The sequence below is a fragment of the Penicillium bovifimosum genome, assembly GCF_028826915.1.
Source record: "Penicillium bovifimosum strain IBT 22155 chromosome Unknown utg000002l_segment0_segment0, whole genome shotgun sequence".
NCBI lineage: Eukaryota > Fungi > Ascomycota > Eurotiomycetes > Eurotiales > Aspergillaceae > Penicillium > Penicillium bovifimosum.
In genome coordinates, this window is record NW_026622711.1 from 255,156 (window position 1) to 281,492 (window position 26,337).

At 48.8% G+C, this 26,337-nt stretch overlaps 9 protein-coding genes across 9 annotated transcripts; 4 read left to right on the forward strand and 5 right to left on the reverse strand.

Moving 5' to 3' along the window:
• Positions 1 to 648: 648 nt before the first annotated feature.
• Positions 649 to 1,090, forward strand: N7515_001292 (uncharacterized protein; the record flags this gene model as incomplete). The annotated part of the gene is made up of 2 exons (XM_056662036.1): positions 649 to 660; positions 707 to 1,090. 2 exons carry the CDS (start codon positions 649 to 651, stop codon positions 1,088 to 1,090), a joined length of 396 nt encoding a protein of 131 aa, XP_056524149.1.
• Positions 1,091 to 1,608: 518 nt separating this feature from the next.
• On the reverse strand, positions 1,609 to 2,751 carry N7515_001293 (uncharacterized protein; the record flags this gene model as incomplete). Its single annotated transcript, XM_056662037.1, has 8 exons — positions 1,609 to 1,726; positions 1,767 to 1,856; positions 1,962 to 2,051; positions 2,092 to 2,181; positions 2,222 to 2,311; positions 2,352 to 2,441; positions 2,547 to 2,636; positions 2,732 to 2,751. 8 exons carry the CDS (start codon positions 2,749 to 2,751, stop codon positions 1,609 to 1,611), a joined length of 678 nt encoding a protein of 225 aa, XP_056524150.1.
• A 2,028-nt stretch (positions 2,752 to 4,779) lies between these two features.
• Positions 4,780 to 5,094, forward strand: N7515_001294 (uncharacterized protein; the record flags this gene model as incomplete). The annotated part of the gene is made up of 1 exon (XM_056662038.1): positions 4,780 to 5,094. One exon carries the CDS (start codon positions 4,780 to 4,782, stop codon positions 5,092 to 5,094), a length of 315 nt encoding a protein of 104 aa, XP_056524151.1.
• Positions 5,095 to 5,826: 732 nt separating this feature from the next.
• On the forward strand, positions 5,827 to 6,633 carry N7515_001295 (uncharacterized protein; the record flags this gene model as incomplete). The annotated part of the gene is made up of 2 exons (XM_056662039.1): positions 5,827 to 5,985; positions 6,049 to 6,633. The coding sequence occupies 2 exons, from the start codon at positions 5,827 to 5,829 to the stop codon at positions 6,631 to 6,633; spliced, it is 744 nt and encodes a 247-aa protein (XP_056524152.1).
• Positions 6,634 to 10,518: 3,885 nt separating this feature from the next.
• N7515_001296 (uncharacterized protein) lies at positions 10,519 to 11,079 on the reverse strand (the record flags this gene model as incomplete). The annotated part of the gene is made up of 1 exon (XM_056662040.1): positions 10,519 to 11,079. The coding sequence occupies one exon, from the start codon at positions 11,077 to 11,079 to the stop codon at positions 10,519 to 10,521; it is 561 nt and encodes a 186-aa protein (XP_056524153.1).
• Positions 11,080 to 14,807: 3,728 nt separating this feature from the next.
• N7515_001297 (uncharacterized protein) lies at positions 14,808 to 16,502 on the reverse strand (the record flags this gene model as incomplete). The annotated part of the gene is made up of 1 exon (XM_056662041.1): positions 14,808 to 16,502. One exon carries the CDS (start codon positions 16,500 to 16,502, stop codon positions 14,808 to 14,810), a length of 1,695 nt encoding a protein of 564 aa, XP_056524154.1.
• Positions 16,503 to 18,419: 1,917 nt separating this feature from the next.
• N7515_001298 (zinc finger CCHC domain-containing protein) lies at positions 18,420 to 19,594 on the reverse strand (the record flags this gene model as incomplete). Its single annotated transcript, XM_056662042.1, has 2 exons — positions 18,420 to 18,701; positions 18,815 to 19,594. 2 exons carry the CDS (start codon positions 19,592 to 19,594, stop codon positions 18,420 to 18,422), a joined length of 1,062 nt encoding a protein of 353 aa, XP_056524155.1.
• A 2,661-nt stretch (positions 19,595 to 22,255) lies between these two features.
• On the forward strand, positions 22,256 to 22,792 carry N7515_001299 (uncharacterized protein; the record flags this gene model as incomplete). Its single annotated transcript, XM_056662043.1, has 2 exons — positions 22,256 to 22,372; positions 22,421 to 22,792. 2 exons carry the CDS (start codon positions 22,256 to 22,258, stop codon positions 22,790 to 22,792), a joined length of 489 nt encoding a protein of 162 aa, XP_056524156.1.
• A 2,090-nt stretch (positions 22,793 to 24,882) lies between these two features.
• N7515_001300 (uncharacterized protein) lies at positions 24,883 to 25,569 on the reverse strand (the record flags this gene model as incomplete). Its single annotated transcript, XM_056662044.1, has 1 exon — positions 24,883 to 25,569. One exon carries the CDS (start codon positions 25,567 to 25,569, stop codon positions 24,883 to 24,885), a length of 687 nt encoding a protein of 228 aa, XP_056524157.1.
• Between the last annotated feature and the right edge of the window lie 768 nt (positions 25,570 to 26,337).

The window sequence follows — 26,337 nt, forward strand, 5'->3', positions numbered from 1 at the left end:
GAATTTCCAGCCCAACGCGAGTCACTAAAAAGAGAGTACGACATGATGAGAGCTACGCACCCGAGGAGAGCACCGACAGGGTCACCACCCGGGAGGTGAGGAAGCTCACTGAACAAGTATTTGGAAAGCGAACTTGTCAATTTTCGCGGTGTCCCAAATGTGAGGAAAGTGGTGTGGTCTTATGGTGATGAACAGGAGACCGGTGCCAATTTCAACGTGCTGCTCTTCCAACTAAAGTATTTAGTATCCTCCATTCTCAAAAAACTGTGATCAAGTCTTGTACTGATAGCTAATGTTCTATCACATTAATCACACCGTATCTGTTCATTTAGTTAAACATAGCGTCCAGTGTTTTCTGCGAGTTTCGCTCAGAAATACACTTCTCGCCCAACGCCAGCCAATATGAGCGCAAGGTAATACACATTGTCCATTAAGTTCAACCCTCAAGATTGACGCAGGAATAAGAGAAGACCTATATCAGCTTCTCACATGATGGAGACGATCGAGTAGCTTATAAGTAGAGCCATTTGGATCATAAATCGTACTTTTACTAATTCAAGGCACTGGTTCTCTATATGTGTCCCAGGTGTCATCAATTGCTCCATATTCTTTCCATATTCCTTCTTTGCCAATTATTCACTCGCAGACATGGATGCCTCGGTAAGTTTCTTCGCCCTTAGCCGCGATATCACTGACCATTATTAAGGAGGCCCTTCGGATTATTGGTACACTCAATACGCGCACAGTACAGGCAGAACGCCGCCAAGCGAGAGCCGAACAGGAGCTAGTGACAATACGGGAGGCGCTCGGTCAAGCTAGGAGCGAGTTGGAGGAAATAGTCCGGCTGACCGAGCTTCTTTATGAGGTTAATCGGCGGATGGGGTCCATGATGGATTACCTATTCAAAGAGCATGCTATCAAGCATGGTTATGAGGATGCGAAATCCTTTGATTTGATGTTTGATTTGGTGGTGAAGCGGCTGGAGGCGGAGGAGTCGGGGGAGCCTCCCAAACGCGACGAGAAAGCCGGAGACCTCGGCAACCATGTCTCTGCACCTGCAGAGCTGAGTGGTGGGAGTGGTATGAACTGATGCCGTTTCGTGCGGATCAACCTATTACCGATCTTTTCGAATGGGCTTTGTCAAAGTCGAAACTTGACCATCATTGTCAGGCAGGAAGCTTATGATTATAATACTAAAACCAATTTCAATCATGACTGGCAGTTGCACGTACCCTTGGAGACTCCTAAATATGAAAAACTACGGTAAACTGTCGTCACTTTCCATGTTCTTAATCTGTCTTAGAAGCCCGTGAGGACAGACGACGAATTTGCGAAGAAGTATCATCAAATAAACAGAGATGGTCGTAGTGCAAAAGACGGTTCGTGATAATGAATGTGTCGTAGTTATATCCGACGTAGGATACAGTGGTATCTGTTTTTGATGAGTCACCATAATGCCCCACCCCGGTGGCTGGGGTTCTCAATTTGCGTATGTGGCCTTTCTCGAATTCCGTACGCGAAATATAAAAAGCCAAACCTGCCCAAGTGTCAAGCCATGCATTTGGTGAATCACCGTGATGCAGTCGTGATGCTACCGCTGTACCAGCGTTAGAGCGTCCCGGCACACCGTGACTCACCGTGCTGCAGTCGTGATGCTACCGCTGTACCAGCGTTAGAGCGTCCCGGCACACCGTGACTCACCGTGCTGCAATCGTTGATGCTACCGCTGTACCAGCGTTAGAGCGTCCCGGCACACCGTGACTCACCGTGCTGCAGTCGTTGATGCTACCGCTGTACCAGCGTTAGAGCGTCCCGGCACACCGTGACTCACCGTGCTGCAGTCGTTGATGCTACCGCTGTTCCAGCGTTAGAGCGTCCCGGCACACCGTGACTCACCGTGCTGCATTCGTTGATGCTACCGCTGTACCAGCGTTAGAGCGTCCCGGCACACCGTGACTCACCGTGCTGCAGTCGTTGATGCTACCGCTGTTCCAGCGTTAGAGCGTCCCGGCACACCGTGACTCACCGTGCTGCATTCGTTGATGCTACCGCTGTACCAGCGTTAGAGCGTCCCGGCACACCGTGACTCACCGTGCTGCAGTCGTTGATGCTACCGCTGTTCCAGCGTTAGAGCGTCCCGGCACACCGTGACTCACCGTGCTGCAGTCGTTGATGCTACCGCTGTACCAGCGTTAGAGCGTCCCGGCACACCGTGACTCACCGTGCTGCAGTCGTTGATGCTACCGCTGTTCCAGCGTTAGAGCGTCCCGGCACACCGTGACTCACCGTGCTGCATTCGTTGATGCTACCGCTGTACCAGCGTTAGAGCGTCCCGGCACACCGTGACTCACCGTGCTGCAGTCGTTGATGCTACCGCTGTTCCAGCGTTAGAGCGTCCCGGCACACCGTGACTCACCGTGCTGCATTCGTTGATGCTACCGCTGTACCAGCGTTAGAGCGTCCCGGCACACCGTGACTCACCGTGCTGCATTCGTTGATGCTACCGCTGTACCAGCGTTAGAGCGTCCCGGCACACCGTGACTCACCGTGCTGCATCTGCTGATGCTACCGCTGTACCAGCGTTAGAGCGTCCCGGCACACCGTGACTCACCGTGCTGCATTCGTTGATGCTACCGCTGTACCAGCGTTAGAGCGTCCCGGCACACCGTGACTCACCGTGCTGCATTCGTTGATGCTACCGCTGTACCAGCGTTAGAGCGTCCCGGCACACCGTGACTCACCGTGCTGCATCTGCTGATGCTACCGCTGTACCAGAATGACAGCGTCTAGGCACACCGTGGTTCTGCTGTTGCCTCCAGCGATAGGGCAGACACCTCTTCGTGGTGCTGGAGATCATTACTCAATCGTGCAATCATTTGAGGAAGCTAAGCTCTGTCCCACCCTATCTCATTCCATGTCTACTGCAGTATATCAGGCCTTTCTGTAGATCCGTTCTAGATCCATTCAAACCTGCGTATTAACAATAAAACCTCCTCGAGTTGCTTGAAGTCTACAGTCTACTCACTCATTTGCCCATATTGCTTCCATTTCGCCATTTTCTGGCCGTGGTTTTTCCGTCGTACAGACAAAGAAAATCACACCTTCGTAGGTCAATGCTCCATCAATATCTACCCCGCCCAGGTTGCTCAAGGATCAGCTCACGACGCGCGAGCTCATTGTTTCATTTTTCCCCTAGTCTGGTTTGAATCGATAACGAAGTTACACCAGTTGAAAGGATACTTCATTGAAGTCATTTCTGCTACTCAATTGAAGACTGACGCTGTAGTAAGGCGTTAAATCTGGTCGGTTCGAGCTAATAAACACCACCCAATTTGCTGACCATACGTCAACACCAGCAGTTAGGGCTCCGTACGAACTCCCGAACTGTACAAAATTCGCGAAATTCGGCAAATTAAAGCGAAAACGAATGTTGGGTTTTAGGGCTTCGAATCCATCGCCGATTCGTTTCGTGATTTTTCGGGAGTTTCGCGAACTAGTACAGAGAATATGATCTAGCCTTATTAGGAAAGGCTTGGCGTATATCATATGTGTAGCCCCACTCCAGTGCACGGGCCTGGAAGGATTCCACCCTGGAACCTTGGCTCTCAGACCTTATTCCGGCCCACGGAATATTAGAGTCAAAGTAGTACGGCAGCCACTCTGCTGCTTGAGGTCATGTAACTCCATTGATCCAAGCGGGCACATTAGCGGCAGTCGACAAGGATGAGCGGCTAGAACGGAGTGGATGTTGGGATGTTATGTGGTGAGATATGACTCTGGTCCCCATGGCCAGGAGTGGGGACGACATTCATTTCGGTTTTGTTCATTTCGTTTGTTAAAGTTTACTTCTTTCCATTCGAGGGCGACTGGTTGGAATGCGCAAAGCGAGTTTCCAAAAGTCGTCCAGTGGGCTGGCACCCACACTTTCCAGCTGTCGGCAGGCCTGACAGCAATCCCGCATAGCAGCTTATACTTGGAGCGACCTACATCGGGCAAATGAATCTCCCTCTCTCTGTCCGAATATATTGGATGGTTGTTTGATTAATACGACCTCAATTTTGGCGAGGCGAATTTAACGTAGGCCACGTAAATATTTTTCGTTTTGTTTAACCCCTTTATTATTCCCCGGCCAGAATGGTCAAAAGGATATTAGTATAGTTGCGAGGAAATGCCCACTCGAATGCTCCAGTGGGGCAGACTACAACGAGGGATTAATCGGTTATTTTAAAAATTCTTGCTCGACGGTCACCAAGCTAGTCTTGGCTATGCCTTGCTTTCTAGCGGTCCTTCGATTTCTCGGAAGGGAACGGCTCGTTTAGATCTCTGTATGTCAGTCAATCCGGGCTGCATCAAGTATATGCTGCGATCCATTGAACGAAGGGCAAAAGGCCCTACATGGCAATAGCGGTTTTCCAATATGGTCCACCTCAAATCCGTTTTGGGACAAAAAGAAAAGGGTTTTGCGTGCAGGTGAATGGTTCTCTCCGAAGGCCCTCAAGGTATTATCAAGTCTCTTCTCTAAAGCCCTGTATTGGATCTAGACCTGCACTTAGAAGTTTTGTCCAGCCAACTATATTTTGGTTTGTGGGGTATACTTGGAAATCAAAAGGCGCCCGGATTTCGCCGGGCATACAGCTCTATTCCTCGGATTGGCCCAAGCTCTCCACCGGCATCACCATCCGGCTATAAATCAAGTGCGACCCCCATCGTCGTTGAGAACGTCTGGCCATAACCTCCCATCTTCCTCAATTTCATTCGCTTTTTCACAAGGCCTGGGCTATGGGTATCTTGCAGAATCCTGGCCGGTTTTCCAGTCAACTGCGCAATGCGCTTGCCTCCAAGCCTTTCGAGGTCTGGAGCAACCCCGAGTCGGACGGAGACCCGCAAGACAGAGACCGCTCCGATGACATGGAAACAGAGTCCTACGCGGAAGAAAGCTATGTGGCGATGGATGGAGACGCAGGAGATGGAGTAGAGGCCGACTGGGCTATGGAGACCCAAAGTGCGGACGATCATGATCCCGAGGCCGTGCCTGATGGAGCGGTTGATGCTCCCGTGTCTATTGGCAAGTGTGTGAGCTGTTTAAGGGAGTGAGTATATATGCCACTACATGCCGGAACTACGAGTGAGGCTAATGTATTTCTAGTCTAGACGGCCGAGTTCTGTGGGTGCACAATCGAAATGAAAAATGTGCTCCAAATAAATGCTGATGGAAAATTTCCAGGTCCGTGGAACAACAGTTCGAACAACAAAATGTCTGGAACGACAATATGGCACGAGGCATGAAGACCATGCAGAACGGGTACCAGCAAATCTCGGTGCTCCAAGAAGAGTCGGCCACGCTAAAACAAGAAGTGGCAACGCTGAGAGGCCAACTCAACTCTCTATCCAAGGCTAGCCCAGTCACTGTGCGAAGACCCGGACGACCCAGGCGTGACGCAAAATGACGCCGCGAATGAGATCGCAATACTCGCGACACATACATATCTATTCATCGCTAACATAAACATGACTGTGGATATACTACCCATCCATGTTTACACAGGGCGACTGAGCTGGGACTATGCTCCACTGCTTCCATGTTTCCCCCCGGGCCCATTGACCAATGCTATCCGGTCAATACCGAAACTGAGGTGCTGAGGATGTGGTAGACCCGGGTGATACTATAATTTGTGTAAAAGATTCTGCTTACTTCATACTGCCACTGAATTTAAGTCTCCTGTTACCCGCCCCAAATGAGGCAGCTCCTTTCACTTTCTGTTTAGTGTGGTGCGGTTCTTTGCTCTATTTGCGACGTTTGTTAAGTCATCGCTCACTATGCCCAAAATGCCAACAGCCTCACGCAATCCTGCCGGGCAAGCACTCACCAGGGTTCGAAAGCCACAGGCCGAGACGCCTGCCAAACGCGCTGTGCGAAACTTGCCGGCAACTGGCGCTGTGCGATCCAAGCCCGTCCCACAGGAGGTCCAGTTCCGAAAGACTTTGGTAAGCCAGTCAAAGTCTCCGTCCTGATTTGGTGATTGGATCACTCATCCGTTCAATATACAGAAGGCACATACCACCCACCCAATCGATCATGTTGATTGCATCAAGTTACTTGAAGCAGCCGAAGATGACCATCAGCAGCGCGCGGCTCGCCTAGAGGAGGGCCACCAGCAAGTTGTCTCGGAAAAGGCCCAGCTGTGCGCGAGAGTCCGCCAACTTACATCGGAGTGTCGCCAGTTGGAGACCGAGAACCGTACGTTGAAAGATAGATTGGAAACAGCGACCGCCCAGGACCAAATGTCTCGAGGTGAATACAAAGTGACCTTGAAGGATCTTCAGAGCTCCGCTTCATCTTTGTGCAGTCAGATCACGACCAAGATCAACGAGTGCGACCGGGCATACTTTTCCACTTTATTGCCTGAGCCTGATGTGGCCCAACCCTGGCAAGACCAAGACGCAAACTATCTGCTCAATCCTTCAGATATGCCGGCACAACCCCTTCCGGGCTACTCCCTGTCCAACCTGCCCACCATGCCGCAACTCAATCCATATGCGCATGTGCCTCGAGTAGCAGTTTGGGCACCGGATAGCATGCGGAGTGAGGCCAACGGGTTATGGAGATACTGTTCCATAGTCACCCAATATTGATCCAGGCTCTGTTCATACATGTAGATCGACCTCTTCGATGTACCTATCCCAACTTAGCACTACGATACAGTTTCCTGCGATCGGATACTCAAGATCCACTGGGCTGATCTCCAAATCACTACCGAGACCGAATGGCGCCTCGCTAAGCATAGGCGGAAAAGGACCTATTAGGCTAACGGGAATTCGGGGAACCGAACTCTCTTTCCGCGATGACCGTTAACTCCGTGGTGTGTGTGACTGGGTGGTGATCCTCGTACGGCGAATTCTGACTAAGCACTTAGTCAGTACTCGCTGTACTCGGTTCTCCTCCAAATGTATTTTAGGCGACAATTGATCTTTTCCCTCATTGGTTCAATGAAACCCCCAGCTCCATAATTTATCGAGGCTGGAGATACCCGAAGCCCCGCTATTTGCTCAGGGGTCGGGACTCGGGACAAAGATACAGCCCATAGTCCATACAGGGCGTTCACTATCTTCGTTGTACATTTTCGGGGTAGTGATAGAGGGCCCGTGTAGATTACCACGGAGCATAGCGCCCAGACTCTTACCCAAACTCTTACCCCTCGTATCGACAGCTGCAGTTATATGATCAAAGTTTCCAGGGGCCATCAACGTGGTAGAAAATAAAATAATAATTTTAGCTCAACTGATGTTCAATATCAAAGAAGCCCGTGCTTGGTCGATCTCACCGTTGTGCCACCATCCGCGTCTCATCCTGCGTTCAGTGCACGGATGCGATGCGGCAATTTTCCCCCACAAGCTCGCCTACCTAAATTGGCAGTTAACAAACTCATTGATCTCCGTCAACGATCAACGTAGCACACGGGTTGCATATCACTGGTAGCTAAGCGGAAGCAACTGTAATGTCTATGAACGTGATACTTTCGGTTGTATGTCGATATTCTTTGCTCAACCCGCATGAGACAGCATGACTCAGTATCCAGAGACCTTGAACGGTCTCGGCTAGATACTGTGGACTCACGTCCTGTGGGTCCAGAACGGTCCAGCCCGCGCGGTATAGGTTTGCCTCAGCCAGTGCCGATCTCAGTTCAGCTATTATGCACATCCTTCCTGTTATGGTCAACAACTTGGAGCTAGTCACGAGGACACGCCCCGTTTTTCAGGGGTTGAGGTCGGAGAGTCGGCATTTGTATGTCCGTGGAGTAGTAAGGAAGTGGGGAACTAGGACAAGGGGATAGAAGCTCGTGCCCGATCAATCTCTCCGTTGTGCCCACTAGCCGGCCTCTGCCGCATCCTCATACTGTGTGCAGAGAACGAAACTGTCAGATAGAGGGTTCTCATTTTGGCACTTCTGGTGTTTGTGCTCCAGCCTAGTCGGGTCAATTCCCCTCCGAGGGCTGTTGGTACACAAACCCCGGAATCCCTTCATCCTAGATAGTCAATTATTTACTCATTTTCCTTGGATTGCATTGGATATTCGCATTCATATCCACACTTGTATTATTGGACAGCTTGTATCTCTGCTGTCCTCCGTATCTGTACACAGCCTTACTCATCACTGTTTATCCATGCTTCCATTGCCTCATTTCTAGGCTCTTAGAAACTAAATGCTCGCCGTACCTAGATTTTCCCCCGTAGATGGCTTCATTCAGGTGAGTATTTTCGTTCTAGTTCGTTCCCCTCTGCATCTCTGGCAACAGGAATGAGCCAGATTGGTATGGGGTCCGTTATTGTTAACCCCACGTGCTGGAGTACGGTTGGCGCAGACTTTCTCATTGGATGGAGCTTTTATGGGGAACGATTCAACATTATCCACATTGCTATTTTCTGTATAGCGAAATCAGTCATAACCCAGAACAAGAACTGCATAGTATGAAAATCGACCAAAAAATGGTTACACAGCTACGGTGTTCCCGGTTTATTGTCTTCTCACGGTTCTCGGTCGTTCCGAGCTCAATTCGCACGGACCCTGACAAAAAAAACATAGTGAAGAGGGGAACGCTCGAAGGCTGTGTGCTCTGAGGCACACGGGTCCATTCAGCAGATACCACCTAGCATAGCATCGAACTAGAGGAAAAAGAGGTTGGGCGCTTGCGCACAAGAAGAGAAATCAGAGATGTGTAGGAGTGTGTGTTGCTACTAAAGGCTACCTCGCGACTATACCACCAGCTCAGGGAATTGCTAAGGACACCCCATCTTATGTCATCACATCCCAACTTCCTATCTTTACCCCAGCAATTGAAGTTGATCACACGCGATTTTCATACGGTTAAGATGCTTTAAATAGTATACAACTTGATTGGAATCATTATACCTTACAGGACCTGATTGTGTGCCCAACCTCCCCACAGTTTGAGCACATAGGCGGCGCCTTTTCCTTCCCAGTTGTAGTCTTGTTACCTTGTAGACGTGAAACACCTGAGTCGGCTGATCTTTGGGCCTTGGGTATGGGTAGCTGAGGTCCGAGTAGTGGTAGATACTCTAAAGTGTCAGTCGGTGATATGTTCTGCATCCAAAATGGATGAATACCCGTTGAAACAGGCTGCTTTACCTTAGTAGCCGGGCGATTCGGTGGGCAAATTGAAGGCGGCGAAGGCCCATTGTGATAAAGGGGCAAGCGGTGTGGCTCTTTGAGCAATATCCACTGGGTCGTGCAGAAAATTGAGCCAATAAGATGAGGTTTGGTTACATAAGGTGTTGTATTAGCTAAGAAACGGGGTGCCGTTAGCAAAAAGTTGGGGTCTGGTTATAGGCCATTGCACCCCCGGCAAAAGGCCACAGCACCCCCGAGTCACGTTTTTCACGTGAAAAGTGGGCTTCTACCGTAGATTTCTTTACACTTGATTTCACCTTACAAAACCTTACAATACCTTTCCCACCAGCTTTTCAACCTACCGCCTCAGCCTCAACCATTGTTTCTTGAACGCGTCAGGAGCCGTCCTGACCGCTCTTTTCTGCTGGATTATCAGTCATCTCACGAACTACGCAGTACCTAACTAGTTCAACTTCAATTTACATCCCCGCTGCATATCATCAGCATATGGTTGGCGTATCAAAAAACAACAACAACTTACGCGTTTGCTGAGGTAGGAATTGCCAATCGCCTGACCACCATGCCGGCAGCCCCAGAAACTAAAATACCGTAAATTCGGCTCGAATACTGTTGCTGCCACGGTATTTTAGGTCATATACCGTTGAGAATACAGTATCTCGGAACAGACACCGTGTCACTATAGGTATTCTCTGGAGTATTTCAATCACACGGGGTATTTCTAGGAATATTTCGATCGCACCAGGTATTCACTATGCAAATTCTTTATGATTTTCTAAATGCCACCCTGGGCCGACCTTTATCCGATCCCAACGTCTGCGCTGTTCACAGGCACAGTCCTGTGATTAGGTACATATGGGTAGTATGTGCACATACTCACTCAAAATTGAACATTTCCTCCCCCTCTTCGAGAGGCTCCTCGTGCCCACGGTGCCCCTCTCTAGGTTCCCTTGCCGGTAGACTTTCTGGGAGTCTGGCGAATGAAGCCCGGGTGATATTCTCAAACATATCAGGTTGGCCCATCTTATTCCAAAACCTCAATTCCTCAACCCAGTCGCCAGTGGTCGTTCTGGAATTTCCTTCTCTTTTGACATCTAGATGTACCTTGATGCGGGCGGCAAGGTTCGCCCAGATAACTGGAAAAATGTTAGTCAAGACATAGAGTTGGTATAAATCTCTGGGACTGATCATACTCTTAATAAAGTGTTGGCCCTCCTTGGTACACTTGTCAAAATCCAGGAAATTTGCCGCCCAGGTAAAAGCCGAAAAGAAATGATCCTTAGCAAATGAATTGAAAAAGAATTGGGCAAGCGCCTTCCTGTCTTTCATGTGGGGGATATGGCCCGTGTCCTCTCTTGCACCTGCTTGCCGGACTAATACCGAAACTCGTTCCTAGACACAATCAGGGTCAGCTTATAAGGTTGGATAATAGATTCGTAGAGTGTGGCTCTTACCTTGGCTAGTCTCAGACTCCTACTCTTGTAGTTTTTGGTCCGGTCGCAGACGACCGTCCTCGCTCTGCGCACTTCTTCTCTCAGGGCTCCATGATTGTTTAGCGTTTCTGGATAGTCCTTTGTTATCAGAGCCTTGTGGTCCTTGATATGGAACCAGCGGATGTAGTCCCACTTCAGGGCTTCTCTGAGTCTGGGCCAATTCTTGTCTTCCCGAATCCCCACGTATGTAGGTGCAGGCTCGAACGCTGTAGGTGCAGGCTCGAACGCTGCAACGGGAGATTGGTGACCTAGATCCTCTCTATCCAGGATCAACACCTCGTCGCTGTGGACTGCTTCTGTCGCACCGGCCATCTGACCCAATGATGCCATAGACGACGAGGACGGGCCGTGCAAATGAGGAGACGGACCGAGAGACTTGCCAAAAGACGAGGTATGGTCGAGCGAAGGCGACGATGGACCGAGAGCAGAGGACGGTGTCATGCTGAAAGACGTGGATGGGTCGAGAGCAGGCGGCGATGGGTAGACAGGCTGTGAAACCTGGGTATTCTGATCATGGCCATATTGGTGTTCAGAATCAGGGGTTGGTGATCTAGAAGGTTGTCTTTCAGAAGAAGTAGGTGGATTGTCCGAAACTAGCGGCTCGGATACTCGCAGTCTCTTCGGGCTTGTTGGCCTGGTAGAGGTTAGGGAAATGATTGGAACCTCTGAGCTTAGATAGAATCTTGCAATACACTGAGTGAGATTTATCAAGAAAGAGATGAAAGAGGAAGAGGAGGAGGAGGAGGTCCGGTTTAATATCCCTGAGACGCGACGCGAACTACGCGCGTTCGGATAACTAGTTAGGGCTATGTAGTGGAAGGTAGCCAAAGAGGGTCCCGCGGAGGTCTGCACCAATCCCCACCTATTTGGGACCTAATAATAATTCTTCTTCTAACTAAGCCTTATCCATCTCCATTGAGTTATCCTCCACCCAAATTTCTTCCAAGGTTCATCTCCTGATTCATCACAATGCAAGTCCTGTGACTGCCACTACGCTATTTGCTTGGGGAAAAATCTGCGTCTTCGTCAGTACAGCCCAGTATATTGTCGACACCTATCATGGCTCGACTGTGGCAAGTGCGATGAGTGCAAATAGCTTGGCTCGGTATGAACTCGCGGCTGCTTTTCCTATCTTCACAGTCCAGGGTGAGTGCTTTCAACAGTTCGTTTGCTTGACGACAGTGACTGACTTGCAGTGTAGTGTTTACAAAACTTGGGATTGCATGGGCCTCAAGCTTACTCGGATCTATCTCTGTTCTACTTCTGCCTATTCCTTGGGCTTTTTTCATTTCAGGTCTTCGTTTGAGAGCGCAAAACCCTCAAGTGTCAGAGGTTGAAGAGCCTGGAATGGTAACAATTTGACACATGGAACTGAGGTGATCAATATCTTGCACATGAACCTGCCGTACCTACCCTGAAACCACTTCAGGGTCCGACCTTACGACCCTACAACCTGCATGTTCCAGTTTCTGGTCCGGGTCGTCAGGGTCACCCGCGGGTCGTGGCGAGGTCTACTCCTTCTTCTCTCTTCTCCTCTCCCCACCATGGCCAGTAGTCACTCATCATCATTTTGCTAATAAATGAAGCTGTATCCCCACGAGTTCATCCAGATTGCATCCACTAGCCTCTCTCGAAGTTACTCCCATCCCCCCACTGTTTATCACTCACATTAAACTACAGCCCGATTAGTATGTATCTCATGATTAAGCATGTTCTATAGCAAATGGTTGCGAATAACAAGAACTCAGGAAACCGATTTGAATAAGCTCGACCATGCATCCATTGCGAGACTTGAAGCTGCTGCATTTGTCTATATGGACGAGCTGAGTAAGAGTGGCTACGATGTTCAAGATGACATAGGCATAGGTATCTAGGGTGGGGAAAAGCACCAATAATTTTGGACTTGAAGTCGTCCAATCCTCTTAGCCGTTACTTAGCTGTTAGCAAATTTTTCCTTTGCATCGCTGGCGATGTGAGGATTAAGAAACGGCCCTGCGACTTAGAACAGGACCAGTGTTCGCTGTCCCACCACTGATGCTACGACACCGACCCGCCGAAGAGAGAGACTGGGCTGGGTGGACACCAATGGAGGCGCAGGCCTGGAAGGCAGGCGGATGCCTCATGGTTCCTCCGGGTACTCTGTCGAAGAGCTGGGAGAGTCGGAGGGCATTCATCCAAGCACCATGGCAGACGCCGCCAAAGGTTATCATCGAGGATAGAGAAACCGCAGTCAACCACCATAACCAGACCCTTGCGATTCCAGACAAGAGACCTCTCATCATGTACACTGACGGGAGCGGAATTGATGGAAAGATCGGAGCGGCAGCGGTCGTTGATCTCGAAGACTGACATGCCCACAGCCAAATGGGGGATGATGATACGTCTACCGTATATGCCGCGGAAGTCCGATCCATTGAGATGGCACTCACATTGGCCCAGAAAGCACAGAACCATGGGCTGAGCAGGCGAAGAATGGAATTGTCATCTTCGCAGACAGCCAGGCAGCGCCGAGGGCGCTGCAACGGGCACGCATGCCATCAGAACAGGTTTATCTATCAGGATGTCTCGACCTGATCCAGCAGTTCGCAGACAAAGGGATCTGGACAGAACTGAGATGGATCCCTGCGCACCAAGGGGTCATTGGCAATGAGATCGCGGATCAACATGCCAAAGACGCAGCGCAGGGCCCGGAAGGGCCACAAAACTCTCTCAACAGAGGGATACGCCTTGCGGCCGCGGCAAAAAGGCGCATACGCAGTGAAGCGAAGTTGGAGTGGGAGAAGTTGTGGGCAAAGGAAACGACCAGTCGACCGACGAAACGCCTGATCGAGATACCGACAAAGAAAACGCTCGAGTACTGGTCAGGACTACGCAAAGCCACGTCGTCGATTCTGATACAACTCAGAACTGGTCGAATTGGCATAGGCGCCTACCTACATCGCATCAACCCACGCGGATCTGCGCGGTGCGATTGCAATCTTGGCAATCAAACGATTGCACACGTCCTGCTGGAATGTCCCCTCACCGGGACGAGCGAGACTGGATGAGACGCGCTCTTTCCGATAAGGGAATAACTCTCCATCGGGATGAGCTCCTGACAAGGCCGGAGGCCCGCACGACTGTGGCCGAAGTTATAGTCAAGACCGGTCTACTGGGCCAGTTCGAGACAGTCGATCCCGCGGCGCTAGGCGAGGAAGAAGGGGATGACGGGGGGGGGGGAAACCAAGACACCTTAGTGCGGTGCGATTGGAGAAGAAGAAGAAGAAGGATGGCGCCATTTAGGAGTGCAGTGCCAGGTGCACTGTACTCCCTTGATCCAAGCGGGCACACGAGCAGCAGCCGATAAGGATGAGCAGCTGGAACGAAGGGGATACGGACGTTACGTGGTGAGATGTGATTCTGGTCCCTACGGCCAGAAGTGGGGACGTCACTCATTTTTCTGTTTTTGCTCTTTCTTTTGTTATAGTCAATATTTTTCTATTCTGAGGTCGACTGGTCAGAAATGCGCAAAGCGAGTTTCCAACAGTCGTCCAGTGGGCTGGCGCCCACGCTTTTCAGCTGTCGGCAGGCCTGATAGCAACCCCGCATAGCAGCTTATACTTAAAGCGAGCTACATCGGGCAAATGAATTTCTCTCTCCCTGTGCACTACGCTTCTTGAGAGGACCTGGTATTCGTAGACGAAAGCTGAGGAGGACCATGCAAGGCTAGCAAGTGCGCAGACACAGAATTGCCAGAGGGACCACTCCAGGGAGAACATTAGTAAGGTACTGTAGTTGGTAGGAGCAGATGAGGAACTAATTTCCGGCATTATGATTATCAACATTCCAAAGCTAGGGGCTTCTGTGCCCACGAAGACACAGTATTACCGGAGGAGCAACATAATTTTGAGATGGTCATTCAGAAAGTTTACTAATTTCAAAAAAGTGAAAAGTGATTTTCACTCTTGATAAACTGTGCGAGAAAGTGCAATACACATCAACAAAAGTATTTGGTTTCTTTGGCAAAAAAGTTCAGGGTCAACAACCAGACTGGCCCTCAATCAATGACCAGGAGAACAGGAAAGAAAGAAAGATAAAAGTGCATGACTTGGTCAGATTGGCATTGTTTGCTTAAGAATTCAGCAGCTAACCCGCCCGCGGGTCAGTACCATCTCAAATAACGATCTCAGTTAGACCGTCTCTTCCTTGGCACCGCCTTCTTCCATTTTTCGCTTATAGAGATCGTATTGGGCCAGCGCAAGAGTGCGCATTTTCATTTGTTCTTCCAGCGGAAGAGTATTAAAATCATTAATCATATCCAAGATGTCGCTCAAAAACTTCTTTCTGTTAAAGGTTTGCTGAGAGCCTTCGGATTTCGGAGGGTTCGTAGAACTTGTTGCATTGTTCTGGGCTTGGCTGTGCTCGCGTTCCATGCTTTGGCCTTCAGTTCGCTGGTCCTGGTAGCTTTCGCTTTTTGCGTTTTCGGCTTGGTGGTCCTGCCCACGAAGCAAAACCTGTCCTGTCTCTAATGTTTCTGGAAATGGAGTAGGGCTTTGTTCTAAGCCTAATCTTCTCTCTCCTGCCCACTTGTTGTCAAGTTGCCTTCCTGCCCAGTTCCTGTAGTTCTTCACTTGAACTAAAGCTACCGCGTAGATTCTTCGATCGGTTCTTATACTTTCTTTCTTAGCTGAACTGCTAAGTCTCTTGTAGTTTGAGCGGCTGATCCAAAGAGGCGGCAGATCGACCCCCTGCTTCCAGTCAACAAGTACGGTAGTGAATGGGAAGACATATTTTGGGTTTGTTTTCTTGACTTCAGGATTCAATTCCTCCACCGACTCCAGTAAATCCAACATCGTACTTCCTTCCCGCCTGGGTTGCCAGGCAACTTTCTTAATGTTGCGAATCATGCCTTTGTACAAGACCTTTCCTGTCTTATCTTCGAGCATAGCTTTGTTGTGAGGATCACCTTTGAGGTACGTGCATCCTTGCACTTCATTAGAAGCCGCGCTCGAGCTCCAAATGGTCATCGCACTATTCAAGGGTCCATATGAATTAAGGTAATCAAATCCACTCCGAGCGTTCTTCTTCAAAGTGACTGTGCCGTTTTCAAATAGTTGCTCACTTGGGCCATCGTCGTTGTCCAAAGTCGGGCCAAAGACATAATCTTGATAATCTTTGGGTCTTTCGTCTTTCGGTTGGCTTGCACCCTGGATCTTAGTAGGTGGCTCGGTCTGGCCAACAAACAATTCGCTGGAATTCACCTCAGCATCAGGGAGTGGCTGGCTCTTAGGTGGGGGCTTCTGGCTTGCCAAGTCATCGTGGCTGTTATCGGTGTCATTGAGGCTCCTGTGTTTAGGGTCCGCGGTACCAGACAAGCCCGAACTATACGAAATTATGTCGGTTTCTGGTTGGTCTGCAAGTTCGGTTTGCTGATGTCGCTCTAAATTCCCGTTGCTTTCATTTTCGTTATCTGGTCCATCCCCGCTGTTTTCATCTTCGGTCCCATCGACATCCATTGGTTCGCCTTGGTCAATCTTCTTGAGATCTGTGTCAATGTCCATGAGATCTGATTCGATGGCTGCCAAATCCATATCGGTCTGCTCGTAGCTCGAGAGCAATTCTTTCAATAATACTTCAAACTTGCCCTGTTTTCCCTCATCCTCTTCCTCATCTATGAGGGCTCTTGTCGCATTGATCTCTTTCTGGATATCCTTTAGCTTTTTTCTTTGTGAATCTCGAATTTGAGATTGAGAGTTCTTCCTCTGGCTCAATTGGTTCTTCCGCTCTATGGTTTGCTTTCTAGTTGGCTTGGAGACGCCTTCTTCCCTTCGCCTTCGCGTTCCTCCATTCTTGTTTCTGCCTGCTTTTGCTGCGTTTGGCGCCATGTCTTTTCGTGGAAATCAGGATGGTGGATTGTCTTTGCTGCAGGCGGTGCACTTTTACTTGTGTCCGCAATTCCAGCGAAGAAGATTTGTATAGGTTTATGAATAGAAAGTACTCTGGATTTAACTCAAGAGGTTCTCAGGGTATGAAACCTGGACGAGGGAAACCTGGATTAATTTATAGAACACATGAAGCTGCTAAGCCCAACCGCGCTCTTCGATGATACCAGTGATGTTCATGTTCAAATATAATAATAGCGCTCATCATTCGGAGGTTCAATACGCTGCTGGATAGATCCCAGGCAGGAAGTTGAGCTGAACGGCTTTCAAGTCATAAACCACAAAATGCGCATCGCGCCATGCACTAAATGCCTTTCTCGGATATTCTGGATTTTCATACCCAGTTACAATCATACTGATGAACATGTGCGGGCAGTTTCGCTGGTGAAGCAATACACTAATGTTTAATGCATGAAGGTCAGGCAGTATGTATTGTGATATGAATAAGGTACAGTAGTAGTAGATTCTATTTATTCGGCCCCTCGCAAAGTTGTACTAGTTACATACTAGTGTTACGCGGTGCCTGCTGGTCACTGAGAGTAGAGCTGAGCTGCTTCCAGGTTATACTTGCCTGTTTCCACTGCGGATCCCAAGAGTATCTCGCAACCGTACCGTTGCTATGCTAAGCCTTACACGGACTCGGGTCCTTCTGGGTATCTTGCAGGACGTGCCGGTAGTGCGCGCCAAGTAAGTCAGTCACCAAGTGTTGCCACAAGGTGAGCTCCCCTACTTGTAGGTTGGTTTTCTTGAAGGTGAACCGTAGAGTGCAAAGTCCAAAAGGTAGTAGCCAAGTAACAATGTGCAATTGATCGCCAAGAACTAAATACATGATGGCTAAATGAGTGTCTTTATATATCCAGCCCTTTATATCCTGAGCTCTGATGTATCATAGCCAGGGCAATGATTTGTCACGTGACTGGTGTTTGCCAGCATGATAGCATCTGAGGGCCTCCGAGGCTATCCATTCTGAGAGTGACGGAGATTGGATTCTCAGAGAGAGCATTTCCTTCAAAGCAACCTTTGCAGGTTCATGCAAGAGTTGGACGTGAATCGGGGTAGACTTGAGCATACTATCGTCACCAGCGAGAGGTACGGGTACTAACCATGGCTATCTCTTTGGTCCAATGGCAAGACTACGTCGACGGACACCTTGGACAATAAGGAAAATATCCTCTATAACCTCCTGCTCATGTTCAAACTTCCCCTCTCATATGTGCAGTCTGCACCTATTTGGCAAACTAGCCTCATGGTTTGCTTTTTTTCTCTTCCGCTTCGGTTGCTTCTACCAAATTACCTGCAGGCATTTTGGGCGTCTGAAATAGAGAGAGCAATAAACGAGACACCGCTTCCTTGAGCCACTCCCTCTCATTTACGCTGGTCGTTCGATTTACATCAGGTATTACATAACGGCTAGAGTCTCAATCATTCGATGTCGACGACAATCGAGCAGGACGTCGTGCTCGGCAAACCACATCCTTCCTAGGATGAGATCGTACTTTCCAAGATCCGCAATCAGCATAGGGACTTGGCGTTGAACTCTGCCATCCACGCAAACAGTGAGGACAGTGGCATGAGTGATTGGTCTCGGGAGGGTTCCGTCAAAACTTGTCACCGGGCATTCGCGCCCAAGCCGCTGAACTCGAAGTCGGAATTTCTTGCCCAGAAGAATCACTATTGCTGAATTAATAAAGATGTAACCATCTGCTCCAGTGTCACCTAGTGCTGAAATTGAAAAACAACGTCCCTTGTGCATTAGTTGTGTACAATTAAAAACCAAACTATCCTTTGGACCTCCGATTAACTTCTGCAAGTTGAGGGGATAAAGTGACACTTCCTTTCCGCCTAGAAGGGAGACTTGTCCTAGGCAGAGGCCTTTCCCTGGTCCGTCTCTTCCAGTTCCTCAATCCGGGTGCTCGCTGGGACTTGCGCAGCGCTGACGTTGATGGCGGGTTGTTTCTTCTTCGGGCATTCCTTGCTCACATGTCCATGTTCCTTACAGAAGAAACATTTACCGGCCTTAAGCAATGCTTCATGCTCAGAGGGTGTCAGTGCTGGGCTACGCTCGGTCTTCACCTTTGGTCCGGCAGTTTGCTGACTTGCTCCGGATCCAGAACCAGTGGTTGAGTGCGGTTCGAAGTTTTCCTGCTACGGGCGGGACGACTCTCTTGCAGTAGGTTGATCTCATGCGCCATGCTCTGGCATGCTTCGGTAAATTAGTCAATGGGAACGCTGCTTTTGTTCACGGCCCACATTACCTGCGTCTGGAGCAAGTACGGGAGTTTCAGATCACGCTTCCGGGCCTTTTCCATAACACCGGCTTCTTCAGCAAGCTGCATAAATTCCGCGAGGAAGTCGGTAAAGGAGTCCTTCGGCTTCATGCTCAACTTCTGGTACTGGGCCAACGCCTCGGACTCTCTGTTGCGGTTTTGGAAAACCGACCTTAGATGGCTGATCATGTCCTCGGCATCTAGGTAAGGGTTCGATGCGCCAGCATGCATGCGAGGGGCGATATGAAGCTGCGCCTTCCCTTCGCATCGGCTCTGGACATAGAGCAGTCGGTGCACTGGGAGCGGGTGATGATCGCTGTTCGCTTCCGGTTTTTGCCGAATAACGGTTTCCCATGTCTCGAATCGAACCTCTTTTCCATCATTGAGGTTGAGGATGGGCGCATCTGGCATCTTAGTCGACTTCTGGGTCAAGGATCCCATATTCGGTGTTCCGTGACCCGTGCGCTGCATGCTCAGCAGCTGGTATGCAAGCTCATCTCTCTGGCGACGCGCAATGTCCCGGTGAGCGATCGCTTCTTCCTGATCCGAAACGGCCTCAGCCAGCTCGCGACGCAAGGCCTCGTTGTCCTTCCGCAGTGTCAGAACTTCCTTCGCAAGTTCTCCGATCCGTCTTTCCAACTCGTTGGATGGTTCTTCGTGAACCTCGTCTTCATCATCGTGGTCCCGGTTCTCGTCATCGTGATCCGGTGCCGTGACTGGTTCCTGGGAAGGCGGTGCCCTCTCGTTGTCGTTGTCGTTGTCGTTCATCGGCTGAGACGAGTGCCGGCTTACCAGTGCGGGTGCTCGGCATGTTGACTAGATTCCGCAAACTAGTTTTGATTGTTGTGGTGAAGCGAACTGGGACCTCTCACGACGCGTGATAGTCCTTGCAGTGGCTTCCGAGAAATAGAAATGGGTTGATAGTTGTTGTTATGTTACCAGCCAAATCCTTTAGATAAAAGAGTGCATTCAGACGAAACAACAACTATGGGAAAGAAAAGAAAGAGAACAAGAAAGAATCCACAGAAGAGTTTTCATCTCTTCTCCCAGTCACCGGACATGTCCTCTTCCTCCTCAAGTCACAGGTTCTCACAGCTCTCGTACCACACACACTCACCACCCATCATGTGACGCCTGAGTCCTGATCGTCACAGTGGTAACCACGTCAAGTATCCTTGGAGAAACGTGATATCTCAGAATGGATTAATTCTGAACGTTTGCTTTCTTGGCCACCGTGACATGCGCTATGGATGGCATGCCTTTGGACTCTCGTATTGCGGAAGTTTCGACAACACAGCCTGTGCAGGATTGCAATGCAACCGGCAAAGAGGCTTACTCCTAGAATACTGCCGAAAATAACCGCAAGGCTTTGCCTTGAGGGCCTTCGCGATACCCCGCTCCCATCCAATGAAGCACCATTGGAGGGGCTCGAGGAAACAGTATCTGCTGCCGTTGAAGATGAAAGGGGGCTGATGATAACGAGTGTCGTAGGTGATTGCGGGGAATAGGCGCCCTGCGTTGTTTCCCCTTGTGGGGCGGCAGTCTGACCTTCCATCTGCGTATGTGAGAAATGGCCAGGTTGCACGCCTTCCTCGTCAGACGTCAGGACGAGAAAAGGCTGAGAAAATTCAGTTATCTCCAAATAGCCATTACTGCCGTCACTCGGCGAGTTATCGCTTCCTGTACTTATCGATGGAAGCCGCTCGATACCAAGGTCGACTTGTTTAGAAGGGATTGTTAAAGCAACAAGATTATCGTGTAGAGGATCTAGGGATTTCTGATTGCTGGTGGAGCTTGGATACATATTGACCGTTATTAGGTTTTGAGTTGGAGAATCGGGAGAAAGCGTCGCGCCGAGAGGATTTAGATCTGAATAGCTTGTCTCAGGAGGCTGGGTTTGGGTGTCGTTGAACTCTGTTGCACTTGGCAGGCTTTCCGGAGATGCTGTCGGCGGAGTTATGTCGGTCTCATTACCCAAAGGACTAACCGAAGGCGTCCATTCAGTCTCACCCGTGTTCGCAGATACCTTGGTTTGCATCAGCCGCGGTTCCGAGGGAAGACTTTCGGAGCGAATCGTATGAGCTGCAACAGCAAGAGTTACCTGGTCGGATGTAAGTCTGGAGCTTGGAGGATGAGTGTACGAGAGCTGTGGGAAGTTTGTTTGTAGTGTCTGTGATGCCTTCGCACAGGCTAACTCGCGGTATAAAGTTGACGAACTAGCTAAGGCTAGCCCCGGAGGGGAACAAATAGGTAGTGAAGCCATAGTACGATATTACCAAAATGTCATTTCAATAAGAGCTTTCGTTGTTACAGATGGACTTTGTTCTCAGCAGTGGAGAGGCGACGTCGGCCAGAATAGCAAAACTCGATTTATAATGCTCCTAGTATTGCTCTCATTAACCCTCAGATCCTCACAAAACGCTCCCATATATAGAGACTCATGAAAGATTGGAAGGGATGGGCTAACCCCAGCCGATAAGAAGCAACGGGGTACGTGCAAGAATAAATCTCCTATGACTCGCTCAAGCTGTAGTAATAGTCGTCCCCTCGCCTGTTCTCTCAGCGTAGCAACGGTTTGTGCCCAGAGTCACGGCGAAAACCACCAAGTCTAATCCGTACCTCCCTGCCGAACGATGTTGCTCCCCGGAAAGAAAACTTGTATAGTATGAACGCTTTGATTACCCCAGACTCTGACATAAGACCTGCCTAGGAAGCATCATGTCTCGTGCTGCTGAATGTCCTATAGACCGGCCCCCCTACACTAGGCACGGTTCGTCGATATGTCTCAGTCAAATATTCTCATTTAAATGATCGCAGACTGGAGAAGTGCATTTGACTTTTGGTCAACTGTCGAGAATGGTGGATCATCATGCACATACACTAGTCTAGATATGCCTTAACGGATGTGGAGATTTTCCCGCTTGGCAAGTGAGACACACACAGTGCCTCGTTCCGGCTGAGTCTCCTTCGAGTTTAATCAATCAACTCATTTATTTATTTTGTATCGGTTCCCCTTGGCTCCTCTAGATTCCATCTCAATGCATTTCCACTGTAGCTCTTACTTTCACATCAACTTTTGGGTCCTGGTCGTGGCTGACAACATTATTGAACACCCCCTCCCCCCCCCTTTTCGCACGATGACTGCGGTATTTTCACCATTATCCGAAGTCACTGGGTGCTGGCCCTAAGTATGCATAGTGGAAAAGGACCGGATAGACCGATGGCGACAATTAGGTGCTAATGGACCCGAGGTGTAAGAGAGATCATCCCAGCGAAACCGCAAGTTTCGCGTCATCATAACTGAATCATTCTCAATATAGATGGCTTCGACAATAAGAGTTTGAGCCAATCCAAATCTATATAATAGTCGCGTAATATAAATATCACCAGACCGAAACAGCAAAGTCGTCAAGCCTTTGTCTCGCATCGATGGCTGCCTCCATTTCCGAGCAAGATACTACTACTAACGGCGAGGCCAGCCCTGGATCACCTGAACAAGCCGAACCCATTATCAACGATGTTCATATAAGTGCAGACAGCTACCTCGTAAGTATATTCAAAATTCTTTTGAATGTAGACTGATTTCTATATTAGAGCTCCGAGGTAGGCGAAGCATTTCAAGCTTGCTTGACTCCGTCAGAACCACAAACGCAAAACCTCCAATGCTCACAGCACTTCAGCCGGACCTCCTGTATGGATATATTACAACTATACTCGGTGCTTTGGGATTGCTACACGGCGGAGAAAGCTGAGCTTCACAGACTTCAGCAGGAGGTTAAGATCCTTCGTTCTGCCAATGCTCAGCTATGCCTTAGGTTGCAGATTGCGGGGCAAGAGTCATACAACCAAAGGGCATTTTTAGCATACTCTGAGCAGCGTTTTGCAAATCTTCAGAAAAACCTTCAGAATCTCCAATATGAGGAGGATGATGAATCTGAGGTCAATGTCGAAGCAATTTGCAATTGAAGTCCCTGGTTGGCAGAAGCTGAGTCGTGAAGACACTGCGAGCACCAACTTCCCGGTGTGATTCTGCGGCAATGAGAACGGACTGGCATCTTGGACATTTGACTAGAATTTTTCTTCGCCCATTGAGGTAAATTTTCGAGCTATAATTGCTTTGGCTGTGGATCCTGTTTGTAGGTAATTCGACAGTTTGCAAATGCTAGGATTGCGTTATTGTAATCATGTGCCATCTCAGCTCTGTCTTTAATCAATCACTGTAATTGGAGTATTCAAGTATCCTCTCGCGTTTAAAAGGTATCGTCGTGGAACAACCGAGAACTTCCGAGCACTAGCTGGGATACTGGGTTGAACTAGCTCTAAACGAATCAGTGCTGTCCAATGAACACAGTTGTGAAGGGAGCTCTATGTATAGTATCTGATCAAGAGCCATGCGGCTTGAGTAGCTTGACATGTAGGACGTCGCTGGACGTGATGCATGGTTTCACCGAACAATTTCACGGGTTCTCTTTGTGGGCCTGTGTCGTAACGGCATTTGCTACAGGAAAGTTCGGGCAGCCATCCAGAAAGTGCAAGATCCTGGTCAGTGGGGCGTCCTGGCGACAGAGATAACTCCATTAAAGTCTGCCATTTGAGACTACATATCAATCCCATCGTGACCTCATTCATTAGCTTGAATTCGCAAAGAATTAGACAACAACAGCCACTAGGATTATCAGCCTTGAAGGTTCGAAATGAAGGCCGTTGAATAGTATTCACCACTACAAACGACACCGATTCTGGACTTGGGGTATAGCTATTTGGTGCATCGAAAGCAGTTCAAAGGGTAAATAGGAAATTGTGGCAATTGCAGACTGGAACAGGTCGGAATGAGATAATCCACGGTTGGGGACGGGGTCATCGTTACTATGGGACGCCGTTGAGTAGGTACTTCTACGCAAATCCCAATGAGATGTGGCAATGATGGTGGAAATTCCGGGAACTTTGAACACCGATTCATTGTCATTTGAATTCCGCAGAACATGTTCTTGTTGAATTTAAAGTATGCTGTAGCTAAATCTGTCAGCGATTCTTGAACCTGCTCTTCTTGTCTTATCATAGTACTCTGCACTGCTCCGCCTATACTTGTCACTTTAGGGTCAGCGGCGCGGGCGATTGAAGTTCGTAGATTGTAGCTTATCAATGACTGTCGGATCATATCTGTTAGAACCTAGAGGACGAAGGAGAGAAGAGAGAGATGATAGAGCTAAGTTCTCTTAGAGGAGAAGCGATCTATCTAAGCTATGGAGCCTATCTGGGTCAAATGACCTGATGAGACAAATCTGCCAAACAATATCCTCCTGTTAGAACAAACTAGCGGTGACTTCAAATGTGTACACACTACCTAGTTGGTGATACCAACAATGACTATGATGCTATAGGCTTTTATGAGTTAGCTTACGGCGCCGCGAGTCTTGCCAATGTTTAGTTAGAACCGAGTGCCGGCGACATGCAAACTTTCCGGACAATGATACTGTAATGATAATGATAAATTAACCCGAGTTTAATACCCTGATTGCGATGACCAACCTAATCTATCCCCTCTCTCCTTTATCAAGTGTACGAGTGGAGGTGCGAGATCGCGTTCTGTTACTAGTATGCCACATGAACGCATTGTCTAACGGGCTGAGGTCCGCAGCTTTGAGATGGCTCCCCACGCTCTATCTAGCTTTTCCAATGGATCAACGTTCTAGAATCCCCAGAAACCATACAGGTATATAACAGAAGCTATTTTTAAATCGTTATTTACGACTGTACTGGAATACTGCCAAGAAAGGCGTTCAGGGGGGTGAGTAACCGTAATAGGTATAGCGTGTTTCGAAAGAGGGTTCGAGAAAGAATCTCTGTTTGCAAGTGGTGAAACTGATTTCGATCCATCCTGTAGGCATTTAAGTCGGGTCGCAGATGTAAAAAGGTTTTATTCGCCTCGGCCAAATACAGCTTAATGCAGCTTCAAATACGGGCCTCCGAAAGCTGATCACAGATAAAGAAAGCCCCAAATCCATCGATTTTGATGAATACTTAGTCAAAATCTCACGGACAACCGCCGACAAGCCTCACATTGTACACTCACGTAACTCGATCTGTAGACCGAAGAAGTGGTTGACCCTATTCTGAAACAACAGGCTTATCAGTATAGTTGCCCGTCGCAAAGTTCCTTCTGGCTCCTTTGCTGACATGCGGTTTTCCTCTCGAGAAACCATGATGAGACAAGTATCTCCTCGGTGATCTTTCCCGTGAAGAAATATAGATTTTTCTTCTGTTTGTTCTAGGTAGTTTCTCACACTGGATACTTTGTCACTGACACAGTCGGATATAGCGAAGAGGATGCCCCGCTCATTAAAAGGCTCTTCGCCATCAAGTTGGAAAGTGATTTGTTCCGTAGAATCAGCGAAGGTGACCTCAATTTGGTGGGGTCCATTTGGTGTTCCAGATAAATTCATGTTGGAAATTCCACCCGACAAGAAGGTCTCACCTTCAGACCTATTCTCAGCCTCACTCTCCAGATCTTCAAGGGTGTTGATGTTGATGAAACGTGCCTTAGTCTTATTGATCTCGTAGGCATTAGGGAATTTAAACCGATATGACGGCCGAGACATGCCACAGCGCGGCACGCGAAGCGCACTTTCGTAGAAAACGAACCCATGACGATGAAGCTCTTCGCAGTAAGAACACTTGATATGAAGGTCGGTATCTGTCCACCAAATAACGTCGACTGAAGGGTGGATTTGAATGACGGACATTCTTATTTCTTGATAGTGTTAAGATTTAAGATGTTGTGATGAAGCAGAAAGAAAGAAGGGAATCTGAACACTTATGGAAGTGACGGATTTCCCCGCATTAGCCTGGTTTGGGTAGGCTGTCCCATTGCCTGAGGCTCCATTTTCTTCATCCATGGAAGCTGGTAAAAGGTCAACATCGGATGATGGCAGAAGCCTAGACCAGCCTTGAAGAGCATGTGACACTGTCTTTTCGCCACCAACAGATGATATTACCGTAATTTACACCCGCATATATCGACGGATACAAGGCTGACGGGAGGATCCCCTAATCAGGACTAGTGCATTTAGGGTGGGGCCGAAGAAATAGAGAGAGAGAGAGTTTGCACTTAAAACTGATTTCGAATATCACTGTAAAAAAAGGCATTCTTTTAACAAATGCCCCAGAACTTAGTTCAGTGCAATTTATGGTTTTCTGGTTGATTAATTGGTGTTTAAAAAAGGTAGGAAAGTTGAAGTTTTGAAGTTCCTGCCGGAATAGCCGGGGTGCCGGAATACCCAGGATCCAGGTTACGCGAGAATGATGAGGTAATCTGTATCACAAGGAACCCTGTTTCTTGACACATCTCTTTAAGACTCTCCTAACTATCCCAGACTTACCTCCTTTACTTAATGCTGCCCTCTTTTACTTTGCAGCCAAATTGAAAACTCGCAACGAGATGGTGCCCACGCATTTCATTAATCAAGTTGACATCAACTAAATTCAAATTCTTGTAGCATCGACGTCTTCAG